This window comes from Pogoniulus pusillus, chromosome 2, assembly GCF_015220805.1.
Source record: "Pogoniulus pusillus isolate bPogPus1 chromosome 2, bPogPus1.pri, whole genome shotgun sequence".
Lineage (NCBI taxonomy): Eukaryota > Metazoa > Chordata > Aves > Piciformes > Lybiidae > Pogoniulus > Pogoniulus pusillus.
In genome coordinates this window covers 27,155,551-27,173,641 of record NC_087265.1, presented here as the reverse complement: position 1 = coordinate 27,173,641, position 18,091 = coordinate 27,155,551, and the positions used below count along the sequence as shown (strand labels likewise).

The 18,091-nt window shown below is 47.2% G+C and overlaps 1 protein-coding gene and 1 long non-coding RNA gene across 4 annotated transcripts in view; both read right to left on the bottom strand.

The window, feature by feature from the left end:
• Window positions 1-371: 371 nt before the first annotated feature.
• On the bottom strand, window positions 372-9,718 carry NABP1 (nucleic acid binding protein 1). 2 transcript variants are annotated; one of them, XM_064158746.1, is made up of 6 exons: window positions 9,349-9,718; window positions 9,104-9,242; window positions 6,086-6,157; window positions 4,626-4,698; window positions 4,325-4,391; window positions 372-2,782 (listed from the first exon to the last, which is right to left on the bottom strand). In XM_064158746.1, the coding sequence occupies exons 1-6, from the start codon at window positions 9,437-9,439 to the stop codon at window positions 2,595-2,597; spliced, it is 630 nt and encodes a 209-aa protein (XP_064014816.1). In that variant the 5' UTR covers window positions 9,440-9,718; the 3' UTR covers window positions 372-2,594. The 2 variants fall into 2 exon arrangements, with proteins under 2 accessions (XP_064014816.1, XP_064014826.1); XM_064158756.1 differs by having other exon boundaries at window positions 4,325-4,385.
• A 1,860-nt stretch (window positions 9,719-11,578) lies between these two features.
• The window catches only part of LOC135187802 (uncharacterized), a 40,119-nt gene continuing 33,606 nt past the window's right edge, over window positions 11,579-18,091 (bottom strand). Inside the window, exons 3-4 of one of the 2 annotated variants that reach the window (XR_010307455.1) lie at window positions 17,371-17,494; window positions 11,579-11,796 (exon numbers count right to left, since the gene is read on the bottom strand). This is a non-coding gene — a long non-coding RNA (uncharacterized LOC135187802). The remainder of the gene's footprint in view (window positions 11,797-17,370; window positions 17,495-18,091) is intronic. The other variant, XR_010307454.1, reaches the window with a different exon arrangement.

The following is an 18,091-nucleotide window of genomic DNA, read 5'->3' as shown; positions in this document are numbered from 1 at the left end:
AGAGAGCAAGAACTCCTTGTTTACATTGAGGTGGCATGATCCAAACAGATGTACAGCAGGCTGCCAAATTCCTCTGCAAGCCGAGAACTCACTATTCTTGACAATGAGACCTCTGAAGGAAACAACTTTCTCTTAGGTTCACTGGAAGATCAGAAGATCTTGAAAAAATACTGAGTATATTTGAGTCCATGTGACTTTTCAGGGCACAGATTTCCCCTGCAAAGAAGTAAAAATTCATTAACAAACTGGAATAGTGTTTTGCATTAAGAAACAGGGAGTCAGGAATGCTACTAACCTTGAGAACATGAAGATCAGCCTCTTGTCTTTCTTTTCCTGCCAACTGCAAATCAGGGATCCACTTGACAGCATGCTTTTAATCTTAGTCACTCAGCAGCAGTAACAATCCCACTTTTTATTTGGATTTTGTGAACAAGTATTCTGTTTATTAGCTTGATAAAAGCTCAAATGCATAGAGCTACAAACATCAGGCACCTCAGCACACAAACACAAGGTTCCCCCCTACTTCAGCCTTTTTTATGCTGTAGAGAAGTCAAGATCACCAGGACTTGAGATCCCCCAATGAAGTCCCCACCATGCCATCACTTGTAATATTCACTTGCTACCTTTACAGCCACTACTGAAAGCAAGGCTCTCACACCACACTTGCATCTCATTTACCTCTGGAACATGTCATATGTACTTCCAACACTTAGAAGTCCTCTTGGCTTCCTTCTCACAAGCATATCCAATGTCTTAATGCAACACTGCTTAAGAGGTTGTCCATGTATCTAGATTACACATGACTTAAATAAGCAAGCAATTTAAAGTCCCTGAGTTACACATCACCTCTCAATCTCACCTCCCCAGCAGTCATTGTGTGCTTTCTGGTTCATCATTTAGTACTGTTCTTCCATAACAGCACTTCTGGGTGACCTCACAAGGCATGACCACCTTTTCATATCCAAGACAAGTTTCATTACTTCCACCTAGCAGCAGATCTTACAGGACAGCACTTTACCAGACTACAGGCAAACAGCCCTCGGGTGTCTGGGCTCACAGGTCTCTCCTAATGCTCCCTTCAGAAGTTTGTCACTGCTGCTGCTTTCATTTAAAAGAAAATTCAGTATTTCAGTCTAAACAAGGAGCTTGTGACAATTAGAAGCATCTTTCAACAAATCATCATGATCAAAGTACCAAAAGCAGAAGTATCAAATGTAAATAACTTGTAAACATTAGTGACACAGTAGCAGATTCAATTAACATGGACAACCACATAGACAATTCACAAATCAGAATGAACCTTTTTGTCATGAAGTCTTTATGGCTTGACAAAGAAAGTTAAGATTTGTTTTTGAAATTGTTAGTGCAATTTTGTTTTTATTGGAGAGGTCAGCTCAAAGAAGAGTTAAACAGATGAACTCAGGATGACACCTCAGCTTTCAGGTTGGTTTTGAATCTTATCTGAAACATGGCACTGGACTCTTAAGTAGAGCCAAGACATTTGTGAACTCAGAAGTAAAGCCACAGGAGAAAGCGTGTGTGGAGGGGGGTTATCTTTAAGGGATAATTTGTATTTCATATATGAAGCAGAGGAAAGGAAGCTTAGCAGCTTAACAGCACCAGAAGTGCAGCTGTGTGCTTGGCCAGTACCTCTGCATTTCACAGACAGCTTCACCAAACACATCATTCATTTGGAAAAGGGAGGGAGAGAAAGAAGGAAGATTGAAGGACAAGTAGGCAGCCTCACTGAAGAGATGGGTAAGGCAGCATTTCAAAACAGTTCTTTCCTGGAAATTCAGACTCCTGCAAAGCAACCTTCAGCTTTAACACAAGGAGTGACTACAAACAATGTATTCCCCAGTACCATTTGAATTCAGGTCCTCCTCTCCTGTCATTTTGTGCAAAGCAAGAACGAATATCCAAGCTTCTATCCAAAGCAAGAAAAAACAGTGTGACTTGACAGTGATAAGGGTGTTTAAAGAGAATTTAAGTAGTGTGCATCTTTTTGGCATAAGCTTCAAGACACTCACCACATCTTCAACTTTCATTTGAGTTATCCATTTTCTGATTCAGAAGACGAGACTAGGTGCTGGCACCACCATGTCCCTACACTTATTGCTTTCACAAGCTCTGTTTGTTCCAAGGACACCTAGTTCATCAGAGCATCTCTGTGCTCTTCCATGTTGTTTCTCTTCCACTAAGAGCTTCCAGTAACCCCAAGAAGTCACCGTATGCACATACAGGACATAATCAACCTTTTAAGGCTATATGGCTGACCCACAGAAAAATACATACATGTAACTGAAATTTTCTTGCATTAAGCAAAGGGTACAGAGTTTTAATTGAGACTCTTCAACCCTTACTTTTAGATCCACCTTCTCCTTCTACCCCCCTCAATGTATAGGGAATGCTCACTGTCCTTCCCTAAAGCAAAACAAGAAATAGATCACATTGAGTTTGCTCTGTAGACCAGAAGGTAAAAAAACCCCAACAATAAAGGACAAACTGTTCACAGTTAACTATAAATAAAAGTGCAATAAGTGTTCAAGTAGAGTGTAGAGTTTAAGCAAGCTGTACAACCACGTTTGGCATAGTCATCTTTTAAAGGCTCTGCGTGGGTCCCTCCCATTACTGACAGCAGGGGGAAGAGGCTGAACACTATTAGCTGGTGCTGGATTTACAGGTCCTCGACCATTGCCTCTCCCACTACCTGCATAACTGTGGCCATGGTTATATGTGAATGGAAATCCACTTGATTCAGGTCCAGTTTGTAAACCATTTCCTATAAAAACAGAGAAAAAAGTTATCACAAGTTCCATGAGACTGAAACCACTGCTCCTTCAATGTAAGTCTAGCACCAGAGAACACGGAGTTTGTAGCAACTGTCAAACCCCCCAGCACCAAAAGGAAAAGCCCCTCTAGCACTGTGAGACTCCAATCCACAGCTTGCCTTTTTTCTTCTCCACATATATACTCCCCTTCCACTCTCTACTAAAGCAAGAAGGATCATGGAGTTGCATGCTGATTCTTTTCCCCGAGAGAGACTGAAGTGTCCTGAAACCAGACTGGTGCTTTCAGAAACATGGACTGAGGCTTTTAGGTCACACTGAGACATTTCAGAGACAGTAGGACAGAAGAAATCAAGGAGAAATCAGCAACAGAAAAGCAGGTTACACAAAGCTCCCTCTGTCAGTCTCCACTGCCAGCCACGCTAAAATAGAAAGCTGCCTTGGCAAGTCCCACCACAAAAACAAATTCTGTCAGCATCAAGTTCATATAAACTTGGGCCTCATAAGCATCACTGCTCATGTCCTGGTGGCAGGAAGAGGGACAGAGCTGAAACAGCAGAATGATGGCAGGTAGCCATGGATAGAAGAGACAAAAGGGAATCACTGCATTTAAAGACCACATAAGAAGCAGAAGAGAAAAAAAATGGGGCTTAAGATATGCATGAGCTCAGTGAAAACAGCTGTCCAGTGCCCAAAGCAGGGACATCAAGGAAGTACCTACACACTAACTGGGATGAAAGCCCACACACCTCAACCTCGTACTGAGGAAAGACAGGCCTGAAAGCACAACCTTCTTTACTCAGAACAATTTATTTTCAAGGGAACAGAAAGGATTTGTAAGAGAAGTAAAACAAGAGAAATGGAAGTCATCTTGCTCAAGAAGCAGCAGTCATTGGAGTGATACAGAGCTTCCTGACACCAAGTTACAGAACCAGTTTGCCGTCATCTACCAGCAGGGCTTAACTCAAATAGCAAGTCTGGGCATCTTAACTGAGGTATCTTGTATCTTCTCAGCTTACACCCAGCTCAAGTCCTTGAAGCATTTTCTTTAAACTTCAGTGTTTAGATATATCACAAAACAACACAGCCAGGTCAGATCTTGAAATTCAGATTACTACCACTTGATCTGAGGAGCTAACCTAGCAGGAAAGCCATTGTGAGGAGCAAGATTAAATAAGCAACTTTTAAAAATCAGGGTGTCAGGTCGTTTAAAAAAAGAAAAAAGAAAACCAAACCCAACCAACATCAACAGAATTTCAAGTGCTTGCAAAACCTCCTTGAAAACATCAAAATCATACAGCGTTAGTCATGTCCCTTTATCAGATGCAGCTACCTTGAATATTCTGATCTGTTCCAGGGAAGAAACCCTGAGACCATTACTCAGGAAACACTGATGCTTGTGTGCTTGCAGGTCTAGGAGACTTTCCAGAGCACAGCACACTTTTGCCCCAGAGTGGAGAACCCTTAGCAAGATCCATTTGTTATTCCTATTAAGTGTTTCTCATCCTTTCACTTTGCAACAGAAAGCAACTTACCCAGTGGCCCGAAAGTACAAGAACCCATATTACTTGATGCAGAACTATTATTCTGTTCACCCTGTGCCTTCAGAGAAATGCAAAAAAAGAAAAAAGAGACATGGATCAGAGAGAGAAATCTCACATTTTTACAGAAAGATGAGTTTTTCCTTTGTGTTCTTATAGTAGCTTCACATAGAATTTATCTGCTACTCTAATTATTGGCTCATTGTTATCTCCATATACATCACTTCAAATCCATTCCGAAGTGTTCAGAACAAAGAGTACTTTATGCCAGAAGCCTCAGACAAGTTTAACATACCAGTTTGTTCTGCCCAATGTGTTCCGAGTTAGGCTCACTGAAGTTTGGCACTTCTGAGTACACCATGCAGAACCTGGGGAGAAATCAGGATTATGAGGAAGCTCTAAAGACACTTTTTAGCAGAGTTCTAAAGTCCACAACTCTCAAAGAGCAAATGTTCTTGATACATCCCCACCACCTAGAGGAAACTAATCCAGGCTCCACTGTTCAGAGAACATCCACAGATACCAACAAGCTCTTTAGTCCCTTCAGAGGCCTGTGTTGAAGCTGTCCAGTCTTCCTGGTAAGGGCACTTCAGACAAGCAGAGGGAAGTACACATTTACACCAAGAGATAAAATGGCCTACAGAAAACAAAAGGTGATGAAAGGGCTCACTTCACCTCTCTTCCAGTTGCACAATCTTGTCCAGCATCCACAGGGTCATCTGAGTCACAAAGACAACCAACCTGCTCTCGGACTGAGACCAAGCACTTTAAACAGTCTCCCACAGTCCCATGCTGTGGACTGTGCCATTAAAATAACAGCACAGAGGAGCCTGAAACAGGGAATGAAATTGCAAGCATCCTTTTCCACTCAAGGAGACTATGGAAGAAGAGGGCCATCGACTCACTACACAGAAACTAAATTAGGGCACTGGGAGGGAAAAAAAGACTTGAATCATCATAGAGCTTGGAGTGGTTAAGTTGAAGTGCAGCTCCCATCTCCTGCTGGGAGGGCACAGCCAAGGTGACAACTTGCCTCACTTGGGGCAAGCTTTACCCTATGTTGGAGAGTAAGCCCACTGGATTACACTGAGGAGGTAATGGCTTTGCACCAAAGAACTTGCAGGTCAACCCTCACAAAAGTCAGCTTTTGAATCATTTTGGAACCACCCAAGAGTCCCACGTCCTTGACAACTAAAAGGCTTCCCACAGTACTTTGTGCAACAGCAGAAATAGTCCTCTGGTTAGAAAATGTGGCTGCCTTTTCCTGCTGCTTATCAATCATGTTACTCATGTCTGTTCTGAGGAGTCACCACCTCAGTCTGTGGGAAGTTTAAGGAATATCTAAACAAGCAAGGCTTGTTAAACATGATTCACTGGAGTTACCTTTTGTCTTCATTCTACACCATCTGTAAAGCATGACACACACACACAGTTTCCACCAAAACACACGGGTTACTCGGGATGAGGTAAGCAATGCAGCTCAAGTCCTTTGTCACGTACACAATTCCCACATTCCCAGGTAAAGCCCAGCCCTGTGCCACGATAGGAGACGACTTTCCTCACTATACCTAAAATTCAGGGGGTCATTACCATAACAACATGTAAAAAACTCACACCGTGGTTGCTTGTACTGTACCAACAGGCTTTTGTTGCCCTAGCTTCCCCTTATTAAGTGCTACCACGCCTTATACTTACCATGGTGGTCTGCTGAGAGGAAGGGACATAACACTACATGCACAAACACACAATACTTACTCCCCAATTTTATGCAGCTCGCCTACTCGTCCTGTGTAAAGTGTCAGGCATCCTTTCCACAGAGATGCATACCTGGCCAAAGAGAGAAGCAGCAAAGCAGTGAATGAGAACTAAAGTCGAAAGCAGAAGCTGAAAGTAGAAGCTCTTACCTCTTGGAATGTAAGTATTACGTATTAACAGGAACAGGCTACAAAAATTCCCAGGTATTCCAACTTAACCCTCTCAAGTTTTATAGATGCTGGGTTTACTTCCAGCAAAAGGTACTGGAAGCTCTTCTAACTCCTTTGGCAATTCCAGGAAAACAGCCAATTGTTTTGAGATTGGATGCTCTTTTCTTGGCTGGAGCAGCCCCTATGACTGTTCCTGTAGCAGAAAGGCACCTTGCCAAAAGCAGTATCTGCCTTACCACTCACTGACAGCTCTCAGTTCTGCATTCAGCAGGAGCCAGGAACCTTTGTTCACTGAGCAGTATAGATACTGGTACTGACTGTAACAGGAAGCTCCAAGTTTTTCAGTATAGGTCCTTCCTGGATTTGACTGTCATGTTCCAAATGACATCTAGAAATGCAATGAAATCATGTTCCAATTGGACAAGCATTCACTTACAAGACAGCGTTGAGTGCATTCTACTCTTTACAGTGACACGGCTTCAAGCACGAGAATATGAGTTATGCAAAGCTTCCTGTATAATCGTTTGTTTCCACAAGGGGCGCCGTGTATGTGAAGAAACAAAAATGCAGACCAGAGAACCAGGTGCTACAAAAAAGACATCACAGGATATCTTCTAGCAAAGGAACAGGGAGCACCAGCAACTGCACTCTCAGGAGGCACCGATAATCTGGACTAGTCACTGCTTGCTTATGCTCCTGGTCTACCTCTGGAACACGCATAACAAACATTCTTCTTGTCCTTTGCCTTATCTGCTGAGGCTGGGAGCCATCTGGCCACATACGGAAGCTGGAACAGAGGCAGCAAGGTGGAGCCAGGTCAGCAGAACAGGACCATAAGCAACGATAACCTTCTCTGTACTTCAACACAAGCACAGCATCTACAGTTATGGTGCCTGTCGTGGGAATTCTCCATTCAGAGGCAGGATTAATGACCTTCATAATGATACCTTTTGCTTCAAAGAATCCCTTTAATAACCAGTCAGTTGAACAGTCTGACAGAGCTACCAAATAATAAATATAAGTCAAACATATATTTACTGTGACAAAATCCAGCAAACCATGGCACTGATAGCCTCCAACACAAAGTTATTCCATGTATGCAAACATTTTTGTGAGCTGGCCATAAAGCACTGAACTCCAGAACTAACTTCATATTTGGAAATATTAGCTGCAGCATCTTCCTGTAAAAAGGTTTGTCAGTTGGTAACAAAAAAAATGAGCAAGTGTTTGCTTTCACAGAAAAATGCATCTACAGCTTGAAATTCAGCAGGAAAAAAAAGAAAGAAATTACATGCTTATGTGTGGAGCCTAACTAAACTGTTCTGCACGTATCAGTGAGCATCCAGCGCTGAAAAGTCAGGTTAGCCTGTAGAGCTGAAATTTACCTGCCTTGAAACAGCAACACCACACACACCAATTGATCCTACTTCAGTTAAGTACAAAACTGTGTTTGCAGAACCTTGTATGGCAGCGTGAAAGCTTTTTTCTCAGTATGAGAGCCAAACCAGGATGCATTTAGCTTCTGCCACTTCACTCAGCATGCAGTCCTGAGCATGCAAGTCATGTCGGTGAAGGCAGGACTTAGCCATCCACCAGGAAGAGTGATGTCACCTTGTAAATTTAAGCTGTACTAGCCAGTAACTTTTTTGACACGAAGAAATGCACTGCAACCGCAGAGCAGCTACAGTAGGCCAGTCACAGAGTACAGTAACAGTGCTGAATAGAATCACTGTTCGCTTGTCTCACTGCCACCTATGCACAGGGCTTTGTGCTGGCCTGGAGCTGAAGTTCCACCCATTTCAGGGCTCCACGTGATTTCCACACAAGCAGACTTCCCCAGAACCGTCTCTGCTTTTGGAGTACACCCATTTCCGCATGTAAAAGGACATTTGCATAGGAGGAAGCAGCTGTAGGTTTGGTGGCAAGGGTCATCCAAAACCAAGACTTACACATGAACTACTTAAGGGCAGCTCAGCTAGCAGCTCCAGTAGCTAACCTTTCACCTACTTGTTCACAAATACAAATTAAAAGGGCCTTACACTGTAGCTCCACTATCTCCTAGGGTACTGTACGCCAAAGGATCAACATAATGGATTTCTAAGTAACTTCCACTATCCTGAAGAACTCCCTTTGCTACTGGCAAGTTAAAGAGCATGGAAAAGGATTTTCAAATTGAATCCAGTATTCTCTTAACAGTTAACAAGCACAAGCTTGGGTTTTGTTTTCTTTTCCTTAAACCAGCTCCGAGATAAATTAATTTCGCCTAACAGACTCTACAATGTAGCCCTAGCGTGACATTTTACAGTGAAACCAAAAAGGTTCTTCTCTGTCGGTCAATTTCTGTGAAAACCACCGTAGTGAAAAGCAGCTTTTCTGCCCGAGAGACCTCAATCATGGTCTCCTTTCATTAAGGAGCAAAAAACTGTCTGTAAAAATAAGGACATGCTTTTGACTTCCCGGCTTGATTTACAGATCAGGACTGACTGCTGGACTCCACCCACGCCAGAAGAATCATTTTCCTAAGGAGTTTTTAAGGCCAAACCAAGCCTTTAAACACCACCTCCTCATTAAAAATACAGGCCCCTCCTAGCCAACGGCCAGACTGCGTGCTCACGCTAGGCATCTTCTGGGGTGGAAAAGGTGGATTTCATCAGGCAGCTGACCTGGGGATGCTGCCTCTGTCCCAGAGAGCCAGGCCAAAGGGAGCCCTCTGTGTCACCCGCGTCTCTTAGGAGGCAGGCGAGCCAGCTCAGAACCCCAGTACCTTCACTTGGTGACAAAGGGCTGCCTGGAGCCAGGTCCCGGGTGTGTGGGGGAGAGGGGCGAACTGGCTAGGACCCATACGCACCCTTTGGTCAGGCGGATGATGTCCCCCGGCTGGATGAGGCCGCCGATCTCGTCCCACACGGAGAGGGTGATGCTGCCCGTCTTGTCCGCCACTTTGCAAGACCTCACTTCGTGCCCGTCCTTCGTCTTGGTGACTCGCCCTGCGGGAGAAGAGCGACTCAGGTGGGGGCGGGGGTATACGGCCACGCCAAGCCGTCCCCCTCCGCCCGCGGGACACGGGCCTGGGGCGTGCCGGGCGCCACTTACCGATCTCCAGCACAATAAAGATGACATTTAAGTTTTTCAGTCCAGGTTTTATGTCTTTTATGAGGAAATACGTATCGCTCGCCGTGCTCATGCTGTAGCCGGCACTGGGGGCAGGGCTGGCGGGGCGGGCCAAGCCCGCATCCCGCGGGGGTAGGGGGGGGTGTGCAGCGGTGGTGGAGGCGGTAGCAAGGCAGCGCTGGGCACGGGGTGGGTTGGGGGGTTACCGGCGACCCTCACAGGGAACAGGGACACGAGCACCGAGGGGCTACGCGGTGACTGTGCGGCACGCCCGACCCCCACCGCTCGCTCTCCCACGCAACAGAGGCCACAGCAGCCCTCCCGCTCCCGCCGGCACTGAGGAGCACATGTGCGCTGCGCTCGTTTTTATAGCGAGCGGCCGGATCCACCCCGGGGCCGGGCGGGAGGGGAGGGGGACGGCGCTGAATGGAACCGTCTGGGGCACGCGGAGCTCCGCGACTGGGCGGCAGGCGGGAGCGAGCCGGAGCCGTGCGCTGATTGGGCCGCGCCGCCGCCATTTTCTCCTTCTCGGGCAGTGCCCCGGCAGCGGCCGCTGACACGGGCAGGCGGGGCGGGTGCGGCTCGGCGGGGCTGTTGCTTACGGCTGGGTGCAGTGGCGTGGCTGAGCCGCTCGCTCTTTCACCTCCGGGAAGCAGCGCTGCGGCGCCCCGAGCCCAGGCGATGGGGCTCTGGGGAATCAGCAAGAGATTCACCGCCTCTCCGCGCCATTTTAAGGCTCCTGTGTAAATACCGAGAGGGGTTTTCTCACAGATTGCTAGCAGGGCCATTTCCCAGCCCTTCCCACCCGCTTCATGGGGAAAAGGACCCATTTAGGAGCTTGTGTTGCAGGCTCGGAGAGATTTTGTTGTTCATCAAAGAGGAGTCTAGTTTTGGTCTCGAGCAAGCAGAAGCAGTTGCGAGGGCTGACGGGGAGGAGCAGGAGGACACTGGTGCTGCGTGGCATGTCAGGGCTTGGCAGCGCCACTCCACACCGTCATGTTCCTGGAAGAGACGACTCGGTGGATGTAGGGAGAGTCTGGGATTATGGAATAGTCTGGACATGGAAAGTCTAGGGTTACAGAATGCTTAGTGGACGGAGAAAGTTTAGGGCTATGCAGTACCATGTTTGGAGCCTTTCTGTGCCAGAGAATGTGAGGCTGAATCCTGCTGAGCGCTAAAAGGGTTACTGAAGCAGCCTGAACTCTTGACAGGAGCCTCCTATGAACATGCACAATTCGCGGAGCTTGGCTACAGGCTGAGTCAGACATCAGAGGACAGCACCTCCACGGGGAAAGCCATCGAGGTGGTGGACCAACAACAAGCCCTCTGAGCCTTGGCTGGAGCAACCATGAGAGAGTAACCCCCTGCTAGAAACCGGCCTGAAGACATGCAGATGGTTCTGTAATTCAGCTGTCCCCCTTAGGAAAGGTGGCAGAGCAGCACACATGCACTTTGCTCCTCCTTTGCAGAGCCAGACTTAGCTAGCTGGGCTTTCCCTTTCTATTTCTGTGAGCAGAAATCCACAGATGACAGCAGTTGTGAAATGTGTTCTGCCTCACTGGAGCTCTGGTCCAACAACTGTTGTGCAATGCTTATCTGTAAGGCATGGGAGCAGGCGCTGCTGGGTGCAACTCAGCTGCTTGCAGGAATCTGAGAGGAAGGCAGCGTGAGCCACAGGAGAATATACTTAAAGCCCCCGAGAGCTTAATCCACTTCTGTCCCAAATCCTTCAGCTGGTGCAGAGAGGTGGAGGGGGCATGACAGATGCCCTCAGTGGCCTCCTTAGGAGTGGCAGTGTCCCTGGCAAAGGTTGGACAAGAATACTTTGCTCTGCAGAATTGGCACATTTTTTCCATACAGATTTTTTTTTCCTTCCTTTCTCTCTACGTTTTGTTGACTCCATCTATTTAGGAACCTTGGGATGGAATTATTTTATATCCTGTGTTGTCAGCCCGGTGCACAGTAGAAGCCTGTCTCAGATCACTCATCAGGTCCTACCAAAACCAAACATGACTCTTGGTACTAAAATGTCTGGGACAGGGCAGCTGAAGGCCAGAAGCTGCTCTGTCTCATAGAGAGCCAACACCATGGAAAACCTCAACAACCATCTAGCTCTTGTATTCTGACTTAGGAGAGGGAAAAAAAAAAAAGAAGTAGGTCTCATTGGAGATTTGAGGAGAATCCTTCATAAAAAAAGTTAAGAGTGTACTCACCTTATGGCAAGCCTTAGCCAGAGAGGAAGTCATCTGGGTGGTTATCTCAAAAGCAGAAAATGCTAAAAACCAGTGTAGCACAGCAGCTGAGAGAGGTGCAAAGGACACCAGGTCTGGACTCCCAAGGCATCTTGCTGTTGTTGTCAGGATACTTGCAGAGAGGGTGTCTTTGCCTGGATGTGACCACTTCTCTGCAACACATCCTGGTCCACCAGGCCTGCAGAAGGGAGAGGAGGAACCAACAGTGAGCACAGGAAGAGGTGGATCTCTTTTATACTAAGGTTGAGTTTAAAGCTGGTAGGAAAAAACACCTTCCATAATGCAGGGCCCAAGCAATCTAGGAGGGTTCAAGAGCAAGCTGCAAGAACTCAATAATCAGCCACCGATGGAAGATTTTGTGTCACAGAGTCACATCAACTCTTGCTCGTTTGGAATTCTCATTCCAAACACCAACCCCCAGGAGTGTCCTAGGTGCTACGCAGCTGTGATTGAATGATTGCTGTTTGCTGTGTAGGAGACATGCAAAGCAGAACAGTTTTTTCTTCCCTGCTTCTTGGTAAAGCTTAAAGAATAGAGAAATATTATTAATTTATTTGGGTTTTGTGGTGCATTCTTTCCTGCTTCTTTTTAACCCTACAACCATAAGGCTGTGGGTAATCATAGAATCATTTTGGTAGGAAAATCAATGAGAGAATCACAGAACTATAGAATCATTTCAGTTGGAAAAGACCTTTAAGCTCGTCCAGTCCAACCAACTGAGTGCACTCCCAGCATGTTTGCTGACAACACCAAGCTGTATGGTGCAGCAGACACACTGGAGGGAAGGGATGCCATCCAGAGGGACCTGGAAAGGCTGGAGAGGTGGGCACAAGCCAACCTCATGAGGTTCAGCAAGACCAAATGCAGGGTCTTGCATCTGGGTCAGGGCAATCCCAAGCACAAATCCAGGCTGGGCAGTGACTGGCTGGAGAGCAGCCCTGAAGAGAGGGACTTGGGGGTGCTGGTGGACCAGAAGCTCGACATGAGCCAGCAGTGTGCACTTGCAGCCCAGAGGGCCAACCAGATCCTGGGCTGCATCAGAAGTGTGGCCAGCAGGTCGAGGGAGGTGATTCTCCCCCTCTACTCTGCTCCGGTGAGACACAACCTGGAGCCCCCATTACAAGAGGGATGTGGATGTGCTGGAGCGTGTCCAGAGAAGGGCCACTGGGATGATCAGAGGGCTGGAGCAGCTCTGCTATGTGGACAGACTGGAAGAGTTGGGGCTGTTCAGTCTGGAGAAGAGGAGGCTCCCAAATGACCTTCTTGTGGCTTTCCAATATCTGAAGGGGGCCTACAAAAAAGCTGGGGAAGGACTTTTCAGGATATCAGGGAGTGACAGGACTAGGGGAGCAAAGTTGGAGATGGGTAGGTTCAGGCTGGACGTGAGGAGGAAGTTGTTCAGCATGAGAGTAGTGAGAGGCTGGAATGGGTTGCCCAAGGAGGTGGTTGAGGCCCCATCCCTGGAGGTGTTTAAGGCCAGGCTGGATGGGGCTCTGGCCAGCCTGCTCTAGGGTAGAGTGTCCCTGCCCATGGCAGTGGGGTTGGAATTAGATGATCCTTGTGGTCCCTTCCAACCCTGACTGATTCTATGATTATCTTTCTCCACCCAACTTGGTGCTAAACCATGTCCCTCAGCACCACATCTCTGCCTCTTTGAAATACCTTGGGGGCCAAGGATTCAACCACTTCCCTGGGCAGCCTGTTACAGTCTTTGAGAACCCTTTCAATAAAGAATTTTTTTTCTAATTTCCAACCTAAATCCTGCCCTGGTGAACCTGAGACCTTTTCCTCTCATCCTGTTGCTTGTCACCAGGCAGTTTTAGGGAGCAATGAGGTCTTGCCTCAGCCTACTTTTCTCCAGACTAAACAACCCCAGTTCCCTCAGCTGCTCCTCACCAGACCTGTTCTCCAGGTCCTCCACGAGCTTCACTGCCTTTCTCTGGACCCACTCCAGCACTTCAGTGTCCTTCTTGGAGTGAGAGCCCCAAAATTGAACCTGGTACTCAAGGTGTGGCCTCACCAGTGCTGAGTACAGGGAGATAATCACTGCCCTGGTCCCACCAGCCATATTATTGCTGATCCAGGCCAACATGCAGGTGGCTTTCTTGGTCATCTGGGCTCATGCTGGCTCACGCTCAGTTGGCTGTTGACCAACACCCCCAAACCTTTTCCACTGGGCAGCTTTCCAGCCACTCTGCACTACGCCTGTAATGCTGCATGAGGTTGTTGTGACCCAAGTGCTGGGTACAGCAGCTGGCCTTGTTGGACCTCATTCCGTTAGCCCCAGCCCTTCAATCTGGCCTGTCCGTGTCGCTGTGTAAAGCTGTCCTGTATTCAAGGAGATCAACACTCTCTCCTAACTTAGTGTCACCCCATGAAACACCAACTTCTTGATCACCTTGCTGGAGGCATAGTCTTCTGCAAACAGTAGGAGCTCAGAGGGCTTTGATGCAGGTGTATCTGCAGCCAGAAGAACTTCCAGAAGACTAACAAACACCCTGTCTGGGAGCCGCCACAGCAATGTGTAATAGAACAAGAGAAGAGCAAGGTGCATTGTCAAGATCTAGGGGTCCTGCAGTAACCTGCTCTTAAAAGGATGTCAGCGAGCACTGGGTGCATGAGTGGGTCACACTCAGAGGACCAAAACTTTGCTCATGGAGTTCACAGGAGCAACAGGAGGTGTGTTGAATAAAGTGTGACTGCATCAAAGTGGGAGCCTTCCCAGCATGAAGGGAGTTGAGCATGCATGTGCCACTCAGTCAGTGTCTTTTCACACAAGCCACATATAGCCTGTGATGAATGTCTGTAGCAAGAGTTCCACTGATGATCTTAAATCTGTCTCACAAGCTTCTTTGCTTGCTGCAGAACATTTTTCTTCTGGCTGCAAGATATGTTTATAGGTGAAGACTGACAGGGAGGTTTCAGTTCAAAGCAGGATTTGGGTTGAGTTGTTGAAAGAGTTCTCAGTGGTCACAAGTCTCATGCATCTCAACAGGGCTAGGACTTCACTTTCTTCCTGCAGTGGAGTCATGCCAGCATAGACACTGGCCCAAACTCCCCTTTTTCTGTCAGTTGTTCAGAATTCAGTGCTACTTGAGTCCCAGGGCAGATCTTCATGCAAGGCGTTCTGCCAGCAAGAGCTGAGATTTAATATTCTGTTGTAGACAGAGACTGAGAGTGTACAAAGCCCAGCAAACACCACCTTGAACTGAGCCTTGCCAGGCCACTGGTCTACACCTGACAAGCTCCTAAATTAAGCCAGAGGTTCAGTCAGCTATTTTTTAAACATTGGTGGCACTTCAACTCCCTGATGACACTTCAGTGCCCGTTTATCAAGCTGGCAGCCAGTCTGATGTTCTGGAGACCCCAGGAAACAGTGGTTTGATGCCTTCAGCATCTCTCAAGCACACCAGGGTTTCCCTGAGGAAATATGAATTACTTCAGGAGCTGCCATGTAGGCTTGAGAAGATCTTCAGCCAGAAAGCAGTGGGACAGATGCAGTGAGGGAGTCCCCACTCTGCTGGGGTCCCGCTCCTGGCTTGGGAACAATGATCCCAGCTGCCTGCTGTCCTCCCTGCCTCAGTCCAGTGTATCCACCCATTTTAGCAGCTGTTTTCTTTTGAGGATCCAGACCTACAAGGCATTTATAGAAATTCTTTACTTCTCTCTTTTGATTAATCCCACACACAGCAGGAGGATGACTTATATGAAACCCTTGATGTGAGGCAATTCTAGGACAGCTTTCCTGCTCAGCATCAATGTAGGCTTGAACCAAAGGAATTTGGGCCTATATTTGACCCACATGGGCAAATAGCTTAAGAGCTAGGTCCTCTTTATCTTTGTCATTAGAGATCCCAAAGATGCTATACAAGTCCAAACAATCTGTGGGCTTGAAGCCCACTACAGCTCACAACTGCTGTTTCTTCAGTCTCTAGCTAAAGTGTTACAGCAAACCCCAGACTTACAGCGCTTTTCCTTCACAAGACACCTTTACTTAAAAGGTTTAACAAGTGTAGGTGGAGGGATTAGCACTTGGGCAGAGTAGCTGTGCCAGAAGAACCCCCACTCTGTTGATAAGGTCACCAGTCAGTCATCACAGCCACTTCAGTAACTCCTTTTTTCCCTAGGGAAAAGAGATTCCAGCTTTACACTGACCAAAACATGGGAGTGATGCTTTAAACTAGCCCCATGTGTATCAGCTGTGGTTGGCTGGCTGACAGAAGAGACAAATGCGCCACATGAGAGGAAGAAGGGAGATTGGTGGGACCCAGTACTGTGCACAGACCTCTGCCTTTCGCCTGAGTGAGCTGAGGGTCACTTGTTTCACACACAGACAGCCCAGTGCAGGGCAGTTGGCTCCAGAGAGTTGTCTGAAGTGGCTCAAAACTCTGAGCCTTTTCCTATTGGTTTTAGCTCAGAAAGGGAAACATTCCTGCAGGCTATCCCACCAGTTTGTCCCATGACCCCCACCATGGTAGCAACATATGATCTTAGAGACAAGGAGGATCTCTTAATTCTTCCTACCCTAGGAAGAGTTTTGCTTCTCCTTCACCTCTTCCCCAGTGCCTGGAGGAAGTATGCAGACACACCACATCACACTGGCTCCTAGCTGGCTCCACAGAGGCTAATGGGCTAGAAGTTGAGTGTTGGTCTTGCATCATCTAATGCTGACCTTCAAAAGACAAATAGGGGATTTATGTCCAGAAAGTAGGCTTTGAAGATTTCATTTAGTTTGGATTTATTTATTGTAATGGGGATTTGGGGTTCTTTACCATTTTTTTTTCTTCCATTCTATAGCAGTGTCTGCTTTTTCCTGAAGATTTGTTGGTGCTCTTAGCAATACAGACTTCTGCCTTTCTCAACTCTTAATAAGCAATAGGGTGGGTTAAAGGTGGGGAAAAAAAGTCCTTTCACAGCTCTGTTCCCTGGGTGAAGGAACAACATTTTGTGTGCACTGACACAGAGCTGGATGAAGATGCTGTGACCCTCACCCTGAATCACAGGATGGTGGAGGTTGGAAGTGACCTCTGGAGATGACCTAGTCCAACCCTCCTGCTAATGCAGGGTCACCCACAGCAGGTTGCCCAGGATCACAATGTCCAGGTGGGTTTGGAATCTCCCAAGAGGAGGAGGGTGCACAACTTCTCTGGGCTGCCTGCTCTAAGGTTCCATCACTTTCACACCAAAATTTTTCCTCATGTTTAAGTATAACCTTCTGGGTTCTAGTTTGTGCCCATTGCCCCTTGTCCTGTCACTGGGCACCATGAATAGATCCCAGCTCCATCTTCTCACTGAATATTGAAAAAATCCCCTCTCAAGTTGCTCTTCTCTAGGCTAAACACCCCCAGGACTCTCTGCCTCTCCTCCTCACAGAGATGCTCCAGGCCCCTCAGCATCTTTGTACCCTGCACTGAAGTTTCTCCAGCAGTTCCTGTACTTCTTGAACTGGGGAGCCCAGAACTGGACACAGTCATAGAATGGTCTGGATTGGAAGGGGCCTTCAAAGGTCGCCTAGTCCAACTGCCCTTCAGTACTCATATAGAATCATTTAGGCTGGCCTGCTGAGATCACCAAGTGTGCCTTCCTCCTGCCCTCCCTGCACTGCTCTGTGCCTTGCTGCTGCATTCCAGTCAGGCAGACAGCGTGCAGTGTGCCTGCCACTTGGCTAACACGGCAGAAGCAGCTGCAACACCTGGTGGGAAGAGGGAGGTGTGGCACTGGGATGAGTAACTGGGGGAATATTGGCCCTTACCTCTTTGCTGTGCAAACAGTGCAGCTGTACTGCCGGTGATGCAGCTCATAGCTGGCAGGCACAGGGCACAGAGCAAGCTGGTATCTGCAGAAGGGCATGTAGACACAGCATCAGTTGTTTAACTCTGTGTTAACAGCAAAAAAAAAACAAATCCTAAGTGGACTAAACAAATCTCATCATGGCAAAGTGCTTCATAAATTACTAATTCACCCTCGGGCAGACTAATAGGGAATCAAGCTGTTTACTTTGGAGTATGACACATTTTTCTTTCTTGCTTTCTCCCTGTGGCACCTGTAGATAGATTCTGATGTGCAAAGGTTTGTGTCAGTGACTAATGAGTACCTAGCAGTTGCTGCAGATTTCCATGGGTTGTGCGTTGTGACAGGATGTGAGGATCACCTGCCTGGGCCAGAAAGGGTCAAGCAGATAAAAAAATGTTCTTTCAGAGCATCAAACCTGTCAGTGAAGCACATTTCAAGTGCCACTGGCAACACAGAGACATTTTATACCACAGCTTCTGCATTTCCACTTCCATTTTCTACCGATGTATAACATCAACATTCCTGTCTAGGTGGGATTAAAAACACAAAGGAAGTGGTTCCTTCTAAAAGCCACCTATGTATGTGAAACCAAATGGGTATTCCAAATGGTCCTTTGTGATGAGTTCCTTTGAGAAGCTAACATTTGGAACCAAGTTGTAGTTTGGGATATCTTAAAACGG